The sequence below is a fragment of the Podarcis muralis genome, chromosome 12 (assembly GCF_964188315.1).
Source record: "Podarcis muralis chromosome 12, rPodMur119.hap1.1, whole genome shotgun sequence".
NCBI lineage: Eukaryota > Metazoa > Chordata > Lepidosauria > Squamata > Lacertidae > Podarcis > Podarcis muralis.
In genome coordinates this window covers 59,355,021-59,371,844 of record NC_135666.1, presented here as the reverse complement: position 1 = coordinate 59,371,844, position 16,824 = coordinate 59,355,021, and the positions used below count along the sequence as shown (strand labels likewise).

The 16,824-nt window shown below is 43.1% G+C and overlaps 1 protein-coding gene across 7 annotated transcripts in view; it reads left to right on the top strand.

The window, feature by feature from the left end:
* The window catches only part of GLI3 (GLI family zinc finger 3), a 239,092-nt gene that overhangs the window by 183,752 nt on the left and 38,516 nt on the right, over positions 1-16,824 (top strand). For all 7 annotated transcript variants that reach the window (XM_028749954.2, XM_077916535.1, XM_028749953.2 and 4 more), the window contains one exon: positions 1,803-1,943. In XM_028749954.2, coding sequence (XP_028605787.2) covers positions 1,803-1,943 — 141 coding nt within the window. The remainder of the gene's footprint in view (positions 1-1,802; positions 1,944-16,824) is intronic.

Below are 16,824 nucleotides of genomic sequence, written 5' to 3'. Positions count from 1 at the left end.
GCTCTGAGGCTATGGCCTCAATGTGCATACTGTGTACCTATCCCTAATCCTGGGGTTTTAGGGGAGGAGTATTATGGGGGGGGCGAAAATCATGCTTCTTCTGGTGTAGCTTGTCCACCTTTGGTCCCCACCCTGCACTCAGCTTTCCCCTGTGACTTCTAGAAGCTGTTAGAATGCAACAGTGACCACACCCCGGGAACAGCTAAACCTAGTGAGGGTCATCAATGGGTCTCAAACTTTGGTGAGTTAGGGACTTCCCATGCATGCAAAAACAAGCTCTGGCAGATTGAGCAGATGAGACCAATAGTGGGTTCAGTGGTCAAGAAGGTGATTTCTGCACATGCTGTAGAGGGAAGTGAGGGTCAGATGGGGCTCGTCAACCTGGGAAGGTAGCCCACCTAGGAAAACTCTGATCCTAAACCTCCACTGCCTTGTGGGATATCTTTGGGAGAAGAAAAGGCTGAAGAGTAAACACAAACCTGGAGTGGAGTCCCTAAGGCAGTTGGATGGTGCCTTGTGCACCTCCTTCTGGCAACTCCTGCAGCCAAGCTGCTGTCAAATGTATTTTCCTTTCCTTCCTGCTTTTCTTTTGGACCACATCAACAAGGTCGGGGTGTGTGTGTCTTGTCACCTGGGCAGCCCAGCACCTCTAAACACACTGCCCAGGCTTTGTAATCACAATATCCATACATACATCAATAAACTCAAACCCCGCTCTTACCAGAGCATTGACCTCCTCCCACCCCTCTTCCTGACTTCCATATATATTTACTTTAATCTTAGTATTTCTATAACCAATTTTTTTTGTATATTTCCCCTTGTTAAATGTAAATCAGTTCCTTATAATGTCATTACAAAACATTTCAACTCAAAGCTACAAACGTTTTCAGATGTTTACAATACTCTTTCATATATAATATAAATTTGCTCCAGTCCTTTTGAAACGCTGATTCCGGATCTTCCCCGTCAGCTTTGCTAACTCAACGTATTTCTCTGTCTAAGAAGAGTTGAATGCTGAAGTTTTACACCCTGATGCATAACAGTCCATAATACTAGAATGATATAAAATGACTGCTGTACTTTTGTGTGGCTGCATATGTGTGTGCAATCTTTTCATTGTTAGAAAGGAAGGACCAAAAAAATGTATAGGTAAGGAAACTGCAAAGTTGCTCAGTCATGGTAAAATGAACATCTGCTGTGGAAAGGTTGCAGTTTCCAGGTAGTTCAGAGGCCATGACTCAGAGGATGTCATCCATTTTTGACCAGCCACCTGAACACCATGCTGCCTGGCCAACACCTCCATTTTGCTGATGATTGTTGACCACCGTTCTTATGGCACCTGTGCCTGAGAGGACTGCTCTGTTTAAAATTGTGGCTTGATTTATGGTTCTCCCAATCAATCAGGCTTAGACTGGTTAACAGCATCTCCATATCCCACTGGTTTCCCAAACAATTCTGTCTTTTGCCATCCTCATTTCACAAGTTGAGAACTTAGGCTTTGCACCCATGGCAGACAGGACCTTAGCCAAAAGTCTTAGAAGCAAGTGGAAAGTCCATAGGACACAGCAGACCCATATATCTTCGGGTTTTCTCAAAAAAGTTAGGGAGCACATGACACAGCTGTGCAGAAATTGTCCATTTCGCATCCTTTGCTTTACAAGATTAACTCTGGGCTTTGGGGTTTTGCTGAAAGGCAGTGAATGAGGTTTCCTTCCCACACCCTTCTGGTACTTTTGAAGCTAGGGGACTCTGCCCCTCTTTCTTACACCCTTTCCCTCTTCTCCTCATCCCCACTCCCCCAGGAGCCACCTGAAGGCATGACGCTAGTTAAAGAAGAAGGGGACAAAGATGAAAGCAAGCAGGAGCCTGAAGTGGTCTACGAGACAAACTGCCACTGGGAAGGCTGTTCGCGAGAGTTTGACACTCAGGAGCAGCTAGTGCATGTAAGTTAATGGCATTCAGGAGCTGGTTTTGAAAAGTATGTGACCTTTTCTGCAGGGGCAGGTTCTGTGACCCTTTGCTGAGTCAAGTTCCTTTGCAAACAGCATTGCCGGCTGGAGAGGAGTTTGAGTTTCTGCGAATAAAGCAAAACTCTGAGCTATAGCGTTTGACCTGTTCAGTCAGCTAAAGCTTAGTGTAAAATTCAATAAAGTCTTCAATAGAGAGTGTAATGGCTCTGATCCTGTAAGCCACAAAATACTATTTTGAATCAGAGGCTTTGATAGTTATTGAGTAATAGTAAGCTGGACATGAGTTATTATTAACCTCTTGCCAAGTTTGATTCCCCCCCCCCTTTCAAATGGGACTGTAACAATAGAAAGGGGAGACTGAGAAACGCCCCCCCCCAACTCTACAGGATTTGTGGTGCATTTTATGTATCAATTTTCTGTTGTGTGTGTAAGCTGAAGTGGATTACTTGGTAGAATAAGAGTACATTGTGTTATTGTAGTTCCCTTGGATGAAGGCAAAACCCTATAGCATTAGTGGCAGGAGAGTTAATACTAGATACTTAAAAGTAAATATGTATTAATGAATCTTATTGTTTCTGCTTTCTTAACATACCTCCTATGATATCTACATTACAAGTGACATCCAAAAGTATGTAAAAGATGACATTCACACTTGAAAGTTGACAACATTTAAAAAAATGTTCAAACACAATTTCCCCACTTTAGCCAACTGTCACTGTTCACTACTGTGTCTCTGGGTTTTTGAATGCTCAGCAAGCAAGCAAGCCATGGAGTATAGGTGATTTCATAGGCAGGTCAACATTTTACCAAAAGTCACTGTAACATGCAGTATATAATCGGAGTTTCCAGGTGAGAGTTACATAAGAACCAAATAAGTGATATTTATCGGGCCTCAGGTGTTATTCACTCATTCGTCGAAAGCATTAGGTGAATTTTATACAACATAGAAGCCAAGTAATATAATACTTTTTATCTCAAAAAATGACATTTGTTTACCTGGCCTGCTGGAATGTGTCAGTTTGTTCTGTTTGCATCCTGTACTTTCTTCCAAAGAACTGAAAGCAGCACCTTAGATTCATAGAGCTTTATAGACAAGTAAGTTGTTGTTTTTTACAGAGATCTATTTTATTCCATTTGTAACTTTCTTTTCCAAGCTACAAGAGCTCAGTGTGTGGCCAGAGTTGCTGCCATTTTATCCTCCTTGCAGCCCTGTTAGTCTATGAAGGGCAAAGTGCACAAGCCTTTCCCTGCCTGCTCCTTCTCTGCTCCAGATCCCTCTTCCAAGTATCTTCCTTTCTTCTACAAATCAGAGAGGCAAGTCCTACATGAGTGTGAGCCTATTAAAGTCAATGCTATTACATCATGTTTTGTATCTTCAACATTTTCAAACCCAGGATCCACTTTTAACTCAAACTTGCATTCGGAGACCTACTTCTTAATGTTCTACTATAAATTTGCATGGTGGTTGTGACCCACCTTGGATCAGGCCACGACCCACAAGTCACAGACCAGTGCTGTAGCATATCACATTTCTTTATCTGACTGCTGCACTGCCCTTCCATACAGGAGCCCAGGGTAGGGAGGTATAATACATTTAGAACACCATTGCAAAATGTTCCACCAGAACAGTAAATAGCTAAGCACACAAGCATTAAAATGATTACAATTTGGCCCCTGGGACACCTAAAGCCCCAAGTAAATAAATAGGTTTTTAGCTGGCTCTGAAAGACCATCAATGACCAATGGAAACCTATTTCCCCAAGAAGGGAGTGTCAAAGTCTCCTAGAGCAGTCAAACTCACTAGAGCAGTTGTTTTCAAACTGTGTTCCATGGAAGCTCGTAAGGCTTTCTTTGATATAAAGCATGATAATAAACCAACTTCTACTCTTCTAGGACGTTCTTTCCGTGGGCCTAATCAGTGCACTCTACAAATTTAGTGGGTGCTTGTGGGTGGTTCCCTGGTTTCCCCAATCTACAGGTGTTCTGCAGCAGGTGACCAAATATATGAAGGTTTCTGCAAGGACAAAAGTTTTGAAAATCACAGCTTTAGAGTTTGCTGCACCAGCAAATAAGTGGGATGTGCCAACTGCCATCTCAATGCTGAATACCGTGCCAATAGCATATGCTGTGATGTTGTCATTTTTTCCTGCTGTTACCGGAATCTTTCAGTGGCATTTCAGGTAATGCCATAGCTTAGATGTTAAAGGTCACATAGCTGGCAGTGGTCATCCTAGGCGGAAGGAAATTATACTTTATTCATTGCTGTCTCAAGATTCTTAAACAGCATTTAAAAATGCAGTGTGGAGCCACCAGTTTCCAGTTCATATCCAGACTGTCCCATCCTGTGAGCGGATAAAGAAAATAAATATACAGACCAATACAAACCACTTAGGCAGTTTTTGACACTGTAGCAATTTTCATTAGTTGGAGCGAATTTTCAAGTTCCATGTGCTGTTTAGAACTGAAATTTCTTAAAATGTTTGTGATGCATGCTCTAACAGGCAGTGTGTTAAACTATTCAGAGGGTCTGCCTTATTTATAGCACCTATCCATCCTTTCCCTCTACCACCCCCCCCCCGCCCCTGCCACCAGCCTCCCTCTCCTTTACAGTTAATAGAAAGATTCATGATTCTTCATGGTTGTCTATCTAGTGTCTGACAGCACTGACTCCCCTTGCTAAAGCAACTCACTATCTATAATTGATATCCTTCTAAGGAATGGGGTGCTGACTGCAATTGAAGGGCTTTGCTGAAAGCTCTTAAATCCTGACAAGTTCTGCCCTTGTTCTGGTTCAGTCACTGAGCTACACTCTTGGAATTCCAGGGTTATTTGAACTTTGTGCAAAAGGGATGCATGTGTTTCACATTAGCAAATCACAAAGTTGGAGAGCAGAACTATGACCTGGACTGCAGGGTTTCCTGCCAGTCTCATTTACAATGCACGGAACCCCTAAAAAGATTACCTACTTATATTACCAGTTGAATTTCTTTCTTTCTTTCTTTCTTTCTTTCTTTCTTTCTTTCTTTCTTTCTTTCTTTCCTTTTGAGAAAACCCTAACAAAAAGACCTTATTTATTTTTCAAACTTGGTTTGCTGCTGGAGCCTTAATCATTCTACTCTTTAATTAATTTCTTTGCCCACAAGATATTATAATTGGGCTGAGCACGTTAGTTTTAAGTGTGTGATAAATTCACTTCTGCGCCCAGAAGCTAATAAGATGCTGTATATTCCACCCCTTCCCTTAGTCTGCTTTTCGTTGAACCTCAGTTTTGTTTTTTTAATGCAGCTATCTGTTAGATTATACAAATTACTAGAGATTGGTTAAGTTAGGCATCAAGATAAGTGTTTGTTTAGGAAAATTGCCCCCAGAAGGAAAAAGACTGAAGTTACTGTTATGTGTGAATACAATGGCAGTCAGAAATTTGAAACAGTGCTGTATTTCTTTGCTGTTCCTATGAAGGCTTAGTGATAACTGTTCTTTATTTAAAATACACTTGAAGATACATGATTCAAAGAAATTAGATTTATTTTTCTTGATGTTTTCCTATTGATTTTGTAGCAGAAAATTCCTTTCTTTGATGAAAGTTTGATTGCATAGTAGCAAAGACCAGAAGAGCAATAATTATACATTCAAACTCACAGATTTTAAGGCTTTAATTTTCCAACTTGCCTTCATCAGAGAGACAGAGTGGCCCCAACCCAGCTCTGATTGTCGTTTGTTGCATGAAGCTAGTGATTTGGGATGATGAGACACCTTTCTGTCCACATCAGACACATCCATGAAGTTCAATGGGAAGTGCATGAAGATTTTCATATGCACCCATATCAACTGTTGGTGTTAATGTGTGTTCACATATACGCACGTAAATTCTAAAGTTTGTCATTAGGTTGCCAGCTTAGGACTGTTATTCCAATTAAAGAAACCTTAGCTAATCAGTCGTGAGCTTTAATGAGTTACTTGGTTAATCAATTGATTTAAATTTGAATTTGGGTAAGTGCAATAGTGCTGAAATGAGACATACTTCCTTGTTTTTTAGATGGTGTCCTGTAACAGACATACGTTTGTAGACAACACTGCTGTTGTGCAAGTAGAACAGACTTTTGCTCAGACAGTGGGACATCTCCTCCCTCCTGCAGCCTTCCGTGTGCCCCCATAAGCTGCTCCAGGCCAGAGAGCCACCCAACCAGGAGCAGATTTTTTTAGGGTGCATGCTTAGTGGTTTCTAGCGGGAAGAAAAGGAAGAGAAAGTCCTGTTGTGTGAGCAGACATTTGTTCAACTAATGCGACAGCAGCATTGGATACAACCCAACATCTTAGAAGAAGCATTGACTCCTATGTGAGAAAACGTGAGAGCGCTTTAATATGGTGCAGGGTTTTTTATGAGAGTGCTTTAAGATGGTGCAGGTGTTAATAGAATATATTTATTGTCAAAAGTTTGCTGCCTGATTAGCTGAGAGCAGGTTTTTGCCCCAATTTACCATACTTTTCCGTGTATAAGACTATGTTTTTTTACTCTAAAATAATGTTCAAAATCTGGGCTCGTCTTATACACAGATAGTGCAGAGTGGGCAGTCCCCAAATCGGAGTCCCCCAAAATAGTCTTATACATGGGGGAGGAAAAATATGGTATATATTTATGTTAAGTGAGTAACTGCTTAAAGGGGCCACACCCTGCCTAATGCAAGTGTTTCTCCTTGATGCAGGTTTCACCTGCTGTGCTCCCTGGTCCATTTGCTGGGCATTGTGGAATAGGAGGTGTTTAGTGTCTTTGGTGCATTGGGGTCAAGCGATGGTGTCTGTGAAGGTCAGGGTCTGTGGATTCATGACCAATCAGCTCAGCTTTATTGTGAGGAAACTTGTACCAACATGGCAACATCAACCAACAATACAACAGTGGTGTACTCATTGAATCTTAAGAGTAGGAAGATTCTATGTGGACACCTTGAATTGGGCCCGGAAATGAAGTGGCAACCAAGGCGGCTGTTTTAAAACAATGGGTACATGAGATCTAAATGGACCCCCAGCAGTAATCGGGCTGCTACATTTTGGACCAACTGAAGGTTCTGTGTCATCTTCAAGGGCAGCCCCACAAAGAGCATGTTGCAGTAGTCTGATCTGGAGGTTACCAGAGCATAGACTACATTGGCCAAATCATCTCTGTCTGAAAGGAGTCATAGCTGGTGAACCAGCTGGAGCTGGAAAAGGCACCATTCTCTATCTGAGCCTCTAGTGACGGTTGTTTAGTTTCAGCCTCAGAATCCTGATTTTGTTGTGCTGGCGGGCTGAAAGACACCACTGAGTCCTCTGCATGCATTAGAGTTCAACAGGGAGGAGCTAAAAAACAAATAGCCCATAAAAAAGGGATCTCAACCAATGTTGAATACAATACAGTGGTATCTCAGGTTAAGAACTTAGTTTGTTCTGGAGGTCTGTTCTTCACCTGAAACTGTTCTTAACCTGAGGTACCACTTTAGCTAATGGGGCTTCCTGTGCCACTGCCGCCACACGATTTCTATTCTCATCCTGAAGTAAAGTTCTTAACCTGAGGTACTATATCTGGGTTAGCGGAGTCTGTAACCTGAAGCGTCTGTAACCCAAGGTACCACTGTAATGGAAAGTGCAAAGCTATCCATATTGTACTAGCAGGCTTCCCACCTTCTAACCCCATCAAGACTCATGGAAAATAACAGTTAGAAGTGGTCACGAAAGACTCTTACAGTTCTTGTTTCATTAAGATCGGAAGTGAGGCACCTCACGATTGAGAACCAAAAATGAACCTAAAAAATTACATTGGATGTACATAAATATTGTGTGCATGCAACTCTTGTTTATTTAACACTCACTGTATTGTGAATCGTAGTTATCTGGTTACAGTGACAGCTCTTTGTGGCATTTAAGGTGCCTTGTGCTAAGCCAGTACTTTTCCATCTCTCCCCCCCCCCCCCGGCTCACAATCTGAAACCCTTGAATGTCTGCTGGGAAATGAATTTGAGATTTTTAAAACTGGGAGTGCGCTCTGGGACACTGCTAGTGCTCCCCCCCCACCAGCTGCTGCATGTTACACAGGAAGGTGGTGATGGTGAGGAACTGTCTTTTCAGAGAAGTGGGTTTGGGGTTGCTGATCTTCTCAGTGAGGAACCTCTGGTAAAATACAATGCAAAAGGAGTGCATTTGTATCTGTAACCATCAGTTTCTCTTCAATTAATTTACCCCCATTCATCAATCACCACATAATTCCTTCCTCATAAATTAAATTAAATTGAGGTTGCAATCCTTCTCTTCCCCAGCATTAACAAACAGAGGAAGTGCTTAATTTCTTTGAAATCAATCTACACATCATTTAAAGAAGGGGGGGGGGCAGAATTTTAAGGAACACATAGGAAGAAAAATCTTTCCCACAATTCACTCACACATTCCAACTTTTTACAAAACAACTCATTAAAGAATAGGGGAGTAAAGACGTAGGACTGGAAGTGGACTGGACTAAACATCCCAGGCCCTCATTTTTATTCTCAGGGACTTCATTTCTCACGCTAGATCACTTTGAAAGCACGCCAGTTGTTCTTAGTGAGAAGCTGTCCGCTCCACATCTTACCCCTGAACTCCCGTCACAGATGTCTGAAAACTTCAGTGCTTTTCGAGTGAAATACTAATTAATTTAATTCTGGGTAATGAATCCACACTTGAATAGGTTCTGGAATGGTTTGTAGTGCAAGCAGATTTTTGTTACCTCGGCTTTTTGTTACTTATAGGTAAGCCTCACTGAATTCAAAGGGCCTTGCTCCTGCTCAGACATTCTGGTCCCCACTGAAAGTATAACCAGGGCGTATGATTCCCTTCAGAGGGTGGGGGTCTTATTGAGGTCATTCTTTCCTCCATTTTCCTCTTCCTCCTCTGAGCAGCCAGAGCTAGTGCCATTTATTTTCATAAGCCACTTTGTGGGGTTCCCCCCCCCCAATCCAGTGGTGTACAAATTTTATGAAAGGGGACACAAATGTTGTTTCTGTTCCTCCTCCTTGCCAGCCCTGCCAGCCCCAATAGCAGTGATTCATTGTTGGCCGCTGCTCGAAGCACCTTGAAGGTCACAGCGGATGTTGCAGATGGCAGCCTCGTGCCCACACAGCTCTCAAGATGTTCACAGCCAGTGGGGCCCGCAAGACTGCAGTGGATGCCCTTGGCCACCTTCTTAAGTACTGCGGGGGGGGGGGGGGAGCTTCTTCCAGGTGGGGCCCACCAGTTAAGTGTGGGGCCTGGAACAGTGACCCTGATTCACATCCTCCCTGTTATCACCAGCAAAGATGGCCTTTCATAAACTAGAAACAGGAGGCTGCTTCAATGATTATTCTGTTCATTCACTCTAGGGGATTACATGGTGTTAACTGACCATCTTCTGTGCATAACAGACACAGAGGATGAGCATGTGAGCATGCATGTGCCTTTTCTGCATTCGTTGTATTCTGTGAAATTGAAGTGTGCTGATGGTAATGCCAACCAAATAGGATCTGCTGCTGGAGAATCCTTTTAGGGATAGTAGAATGACTAGTTTGCATGCCTTTGCTGGTGACTCCCAGCATGATGCATTCCCACCCACCATACAACTCCTATTAAATTGCTACCAGACCACCAGCAATGCCCCTTCCAGGATGCGCAGTAGCTTGGTTTACCGCCTATAGGACTACCAGGATGGAGCACTCAATGTACTATAACTATATGGATTATTTTCAGAGGCCTGCACTTTTAACAAATTTGGGATATATAGGAGAAATAAACATTACAGAAAGTAGCAACGGGGAATTGCCTTCTCAAGATTTTGAAGTATGTGCAGGTGCCACTCTCTGAACTCTCATTATGTGAAAATTCACTTATCTGAACATGGGGAATTTGTACCCAGTCCTCATTACACAAATGGCTGACTCAGATATCCGAGCAGCCAGACCTGCGAGAACAGCTTTCCTTAATGCTGCATTTTATTTTGAAAGAAAGGCCAACATTTTCCTACTATATACCTACATTGGCATGACCCAGTTATCCTCCCTCAGACCTTCTTCCACCTCCGACCTCGAGGTCCAAACTGGCAGCACCACCAGCTCTTCCTCCTCCCGTCACTGCTGCAATGACAAGACCTGCTGTCTCTGCCCTGGAAGCAGCGAGGGCGGTGCCAAGGAGGAAGCCCAGCCCCCCCTTGTCCTCTTCTTCATCCACACCACCCCAGTTGCCAGCCAGGCTTGGCTCCAATGTACTTTCCATTGCTTTTCCACTCAGGGACAGCAGCGGCTCGGCGTCCATCTTGACAACCAAGGAGGCAGCTTCACAGTGCCTGGGGAGGAGGAGGAAGAAGTAGGCGGTCGCTGCACCAGTGGAGGAGCACCCCTTGCAGGCTCACACAGCAGCACCACTGACTCACTGGCTAGCTCCGGGGGGGGGGGGGGGAAGGGATGGTCCAAAAACTGGCATCAAAGGGTCAGGACCACTGCCAGGAAGAGGGCAGTAGCTTAGGTCAGAGGTGGAAGATCTGGGGAGGGTGACTGGTACAAGTTAAACACAATGGTCCTTCTGTCCCCTTGTTTTATCAGGCTGTCAGGAATTTATTGGGATTTCTCCCATAGAAAACAATAGAAATTGTTGGCTCGTTATGCAAATGCTTGCCTAATGAACCTTTTCTCAATAATGTGTTATGTTCAGAAAGTGGGACCAGCGTGTATACGTTAGTGTGTCTACTGGCGTTGGCACTTTCACTTCCTATTCTGCATTTTGTAGTCCCAGACAACAGCAGTAATGAATGAGGCACCGATCCTTTCATCAGCTCCAGGAAGAAGGCGAAGCGTCTTGGATTTTAAATTTGCCAAGATTGGTTCCCAAAATCACCCTATCAGGATTAGTAAAAAAAACCAAACCCCAACCATACGTGCTTCAGTGTTTCAGCCATAACTTGAAGGCAAATCTTTGCGCCCCCCCCCTTTGCATGTGAGTCTCCCTCTCCGTCTTCCCTTCCACACACTGAACTATAATGTGGAATGTTTCTGTTAAAATATATACAAGAAAATTGCATGGCAGACCTCTAACCCTCATCAAAAGTAAGTGCGTAAGTGTTCTTGGTCTCAAGGGTAAGTAATTCCAGACGCGCCTCCTGGTTGCTCTGCAGCTGTTTTGCATGTGCAGCCCATGACGACGCCAGCAACTCCTGGCGCTTTCCCTGTCCCCTTTCAGGATGCATCTTTCTCATCAAGGCAAGCCCAGAATGTGCTTGTAAAGGGAATGTGCCTTTCGGGGCCTTGAGAGACATCTAGCACAACCACTGCCGAGTTCTGCCGCTCAAGGGGGGAACGATATAAAAAGATCAGTTAAGTCAGTGGAAATGCTCCCATTGGTATTGAATAAAACCCCCGCCCTGCAAGCTTCCTCCCATTGAAGTTTTGCATCTTTCTCCTAAGTGTGACTCTGGTGGGCTTTGTTCCATTTTGGTGCTCTTCTGCTGGTGCAATTCCACATAGTTACTGGTGTCTCTTCTGTGTATAGTGAGATTTGAGATGAATTTACAAGCTAATTCCCCCCCCCCCCCATTTGTGGGTGTATGAAGAAGCTTGACGTTCTTATCAGTTGCTTCAGTAGTGGATTAACTTTTTTAAGGTGAGACCTCTGCAGCTGGCTTTGCTCTGGGTGTTTCCAGGTGTCTGCTCAAAAATTGGCTGCACAGGTCAAAACGGACTGGGTGTTTCCTTCCAAATTCAGCATCTTCCAGTTGTATTGCTGCTTCTCAGTGCATATAAAATAAACTTCCCTGTGCAGGGGGACATGTTCTTACGTATGCAGTGTGAGATGGTCATGAATTCATGGTCTGTGTGCCTGCCATGCTGATAGGCAAATGCTGTACAGGCAGGCACTAAGAATCCAGTTTAAATGTAATGTGGTCAGATAGAACCCCGCACATGTAAATTTATTTTACACACCTGGCATCACTTAGGAGTTGAACCTTATTCTGAACACTCCTGTGTAGAACATGACTAATGAAAGAGAAGGTGTGAGGAAAACTGTATATCAGATAGGACATTCTCAACTTCAGTGTGGCACTGGGTAAAACTCTTTTCCCTCTCATAAGTAGAAAATTGCAAATCTTCTAACTATGCATTTGCAATTTTACGTGTAAAATTTTCTCTTGCGATAGCTTTAGTTTCGCTATCAAAATTTGTATCTCATCAACAGGAAAACTGAACTATAAATGCTATAAAACATTATATAGCCAGTTCAGTATTCTTTATCATCTACTCTTTTTACTCCATCTTTCCTATAATGATTTTTAAAAGGAGCCATATAATTCCAAAAATAGTGAAGAAAAGTCAGGTAGCACTGAATCCATCAGAAAACTGCATTGAATTTTCATTGGGTAATAATGAGACTTTCTCTGTCACGTGCAGATATAGTATTAGTATCCCCTTTGGAAGTATTGCTTGCAGAGGAGTTCCAGGATTCCAAATGATACCTGAACATCGCTTATTACAGTATCTATGAAGCACCCACCTTTGTATGGACAAGTGTGCCCTCAGAAGTGGTTTAAAATAAGGGCAGACGAGTCTGTCTGTTTCTAGACTCTTGTCACTTCCATATGTGTTCCTTCCTAAGCTTTTTCCATTCTGTTTCCATACAGGATTTTTGGTGGTTTATAAAATCCATCCCGAAGGGACGCGGGTGGTGCTGTGGGTAAAACCTCAGCGCCTAGGACTTGCCGATCGCATGGTCGGCGGTTCGAACCCCCGCAGCGGGGTGCGCTCCCGCTGCTCGGTCCCAGCGCCTGCCAACCTAGCAGTTCGAAAGCACCCCTGGGTGCAAGTAGATAAATAGGGACCGCTTACTGGCGGGAAGGTAAACGGCGTTTCCGTGTGCTGCGCTGGCTTGCCAGATGCGGCTTTGTCATGCTGGCCACGTGACCCGGAAGTGTCTCCGGACAGCGCTGGCCCCCGGCCTCTTGAGTGAGATGGGCGCACAACCCCAGAGTCTGGCAAGACTGGCCCGTACGGGCAGGGGTACCTTTACCTTTTAAAATCCATCCCAAACAACCATAAATTTGTACTTAGTATTATGACATCATCCTAGGGCTGCCATTAAAAAAAAATCAGTCTTGTTTTACCCGTAATAACACTCAAAGCAGCTAAAAATCCCATGCTAAACGCCGCAACCACTGTGTGCACATTTAAAATGGGAACACAACATCCTTAGCAGCCAATAGGATGTGAAACATGCTGTAGATGTTCTTTTAATATCTTGTTTTATATATTTGTTGTAACCCACCCTGGAATTTTGTGATGGGGGTATGTAGTTTTTTTTTTAACAATAAATAAATTCCTCCTGGAAATAGTGCACAGAATATGGTTGTGGCCACTTGGCTGTTGTGTCAGTCATCTTTTCCTCAGATGGAAGACAGCATTCTGTCGGGTCTCTTAGTTTCTGAGGGCATTTGCAGACCCACCTTAATTGTGCGCACAGCGGTCACAACCTTAGACAGACCTTCAAGCTGCTTTGGAGTAGGTATTACCTGTAAAACAAGACTGGGGTTTTCTTAATGCAGCCCTCAGACCATCTCTTAAAAATTCAGAGAAGTGTGATATTCCAACTTACATATGGGTAAGTTTGCTTTTTTGGAATACGTATGCATCACATTCCTTGAGCATCACTAGTTTAAGATGACACCTGACCTAACCAAGAGCATATTTCATCCAGACTCCTCCTGCTCCTCCTACGTTCTTTTAATCGTAATATTTACCGTTCAGCCAAATTTCTTTTCCGTGCAGTTCAGTTGACAGGGTGTGGTAAGAAAACTTCTCCCACACGCTTCATCTTGAAAAGAACAATTACTGTTTGTCTTCTAGTTGGTTTTAGCTAAAAGTATCATTACTGAGGCTGAGATCGCAGGATGGAGTAAGCAAAATGTCTGGATAAGTATATAAGTGCTCCTTTTTGTTATGAAGGGTTGATCTTCTTCATATATAATGTTAACTCCTCCCATGCCTTTGAATTGGCAACTTGGAAACAGCCCTAAGAATGTTCTGCTCTGAAGGGCCAAATTGCAGTCATCACTGTTAAAAAGTTGGTACACAAAATTGCAAGTTCAGTATTTTGTACACATAGGTACTTGGTTGCCCCAACCTGGCCACAGTGATCCATGCGACGGTCACCTCCAGGCTTGACTACTGTAATTCGCTCTACGCGGGGCTGCCCTTGAAGCTGACCCAGAAACTCCAGCGGGTGCAGAATGCTGCAGCGAGGCTCCTCACAGGGTCTCTGCCATGGGAGCATATTCACCCAGTGCTTTTCAAACTGCACTGGCTCCCGGTGGAGTACAGGGTCAGATTTAAGGTGCTGCTTTTGACCTTTAAAGCCCTTCACGGCCTAGGACCCTCGTACCTATGGGTATGCCCCATGGAGAGCCTCAAGGTCCATAAATAACAACACCCTAGTGGTCCCGGGCCCTAAGGAAGTGAGATTAGCTTCAACCAGAGCCAGGGCCTTTTCAACTCTGGTCTGGTGGAACGGCCTGGTGGAACGCTCTGCCTCATGAGACCAGGGCCCTGCAGGATCTGATTTCTTTCCGCAGGGCCTGTAAGACAGAGTTGTTCCGCCTGGCCTTTGGCTTGGAGCCAAATTGATTCCCTCCCTCCCTCTCTTTCTTTTTTCCTTTCCTTCTCCTCCTGCAATGAGGCTACATTTTAATATTTTAATGTTTCGATATTTTAATGTTGTATTTTAATGTTGTTTTTAAGTTGTAATCTTTCAACTTGTTTTTATTATTCCTTGTAAGCCGCTCTGAGCCCGGCCTTGGCTGGGGAGGGCGGGGTATAAATAAAAATTATTATTATTATTATTATTATTATTATTATTATTATTATTATACCTCGTGGATGTGTTAGTTCTGCTTGGGTAAATAACTGTTTAGGGCACAATCTTCTGGCAAAGTCTGCACAAGCCCCATTAAAATGTAGAGGAGGAGTGCAATAAGTTCCAGTCATTTCAGTCCAATTGTCCAGGAATTTCCTATAATACATGGTTCCTATATTTCACGGTGTACTGCTGATGCACAGCATCCTATTTTTTAAAATGGCACTATGCCTGATTCGAGTTTATAAAATTATGAAGGGTGTGAAGAACAGGAAGTAAAAAAATCATTGTTATACTTGATCTCATAGAGTTGCCCAGTGCAAACAACAACAACAACAAACAACAAAAGAAGGTTCAGAACAGGCAAATAATGTATTGCTTCATACAGTGTCTAACTAACTTAGAAAATTCAGTTCCACAGGGCACAAGGATGGCCGTAAATGTAGATTGCTTTTAAAAATACATGAATTCACAGATGATATGAATGTAACTATAACTAAATGTAATCTTCAGATCAGAATCAGTATACCTCTGAATACCAGTTAAGGGAATTAGGCAGTTTGAGATGATGGTTGCCCTCTTCCCTGCTGCTGGCCATGGTTGGAAACAGAACACTTGGTTAAATGGACTTTTGGTGCGATCCAGCAGGGTTTTTTAAAGTTATTAATATAGTACACTGAGCTTATATGTGTATTTATTTCAAATTGCTTAGACATCTTGTATAGCACGTTTGACCCTGAAGTTCACATTGTACTTTTGGACGGGTGTGTGTGTGTGTGTGTGTGTGTGTAAATTTGTTTTCTTTAGCTTCCTTGTGCCCTTTGTTTGTACAGCCTTTTAATAGAAGGAGGCATCTGATCTTTTTATCACGGTGTAATAAATCCAGCATTTTTCCTTTTTGGGAAACTTGCAGGCTGCTGTGACTTTTCTTCAAGGTGTCGGGTGTCTAATCTTGAAAATGAATGGGTGGTGTCTTTGTCAGGAGTGGGGAGCCGCGGTGGCTTGTAGTGTAGGTATGAGGTCTGCGTATCCCATTCTTGTGGTATCACCAGGGCCAAGATGCTGCAGTTCTTAGAGTGAGATAAAGTAGTCAGGCTGAAAATGAAACAAAGCTTTAACTGTATTCCTCCTTGTGTTTAGCAGAGATAAACTTCAGTGGAGTCTCAGTGCTGCCCCATTTGGCTTCTGGCAGCAGCTTTAATTGGTAAAATGCAGATTTTTTTTTTGATCAAGAGAGGATTATTCTTGTTATCAGTCTAGAGCATCTTATTTCAAGATGAAAAGGCTTTGCTGAATTACAGATGCCAACATTTTTACAAAGGGCTTTGGCGATTGACATCTCAAAGAGAAAGTATGATTTATTAGCCTATAATGGTACTGAGCATTGGGCTAGTTCCCACTGATTTGTGAAATTGCCTAATATGAATTGCCTTTCTATGTAATTCAAGCCTCAGGTTCCTCAAAATATATTTTGTGTATAAAGTATGAAACATTAGGTACCTGAAAAACAGCAGAGTGTGAAGTGGAGGCGAGGTGGGGGGAATCTTGCTTCTAAATCCATCTTGGTTGTGGTTTTTACAGTAGTTTGGCTGATAAGCTGGCAGGGTAAAGATTAATAACGAGCCTTGTTGTTATCAGTACCTGCTTGTCGATCCTCTGTAACAAGCCTGTCTGTTCAGCATGGAAATTATTGATTAAATAAAAATTGCTATTAGATTGTGATGTGATCCATAATCGCAAACAATGGCGGACGTTCCACTTTCAGATCCTGAGCCATGCATCAAGTTTTCCCTTCGTAGTAATTTATATTGTGCTGACACCCACACTCATTAGCTTTTACCCTTTCCTACATGTGTCAAGAAAGCACTAAAAGACAGAACAGGAGGAGGAAATGAAGTGGCAGGTAAGAAAACGCTAAATTTTCAGATGGAAGAAGATTAAGCAGCTGAGCTATGTCCATCCATTCATTAGTTCCCCACGCCTTGCA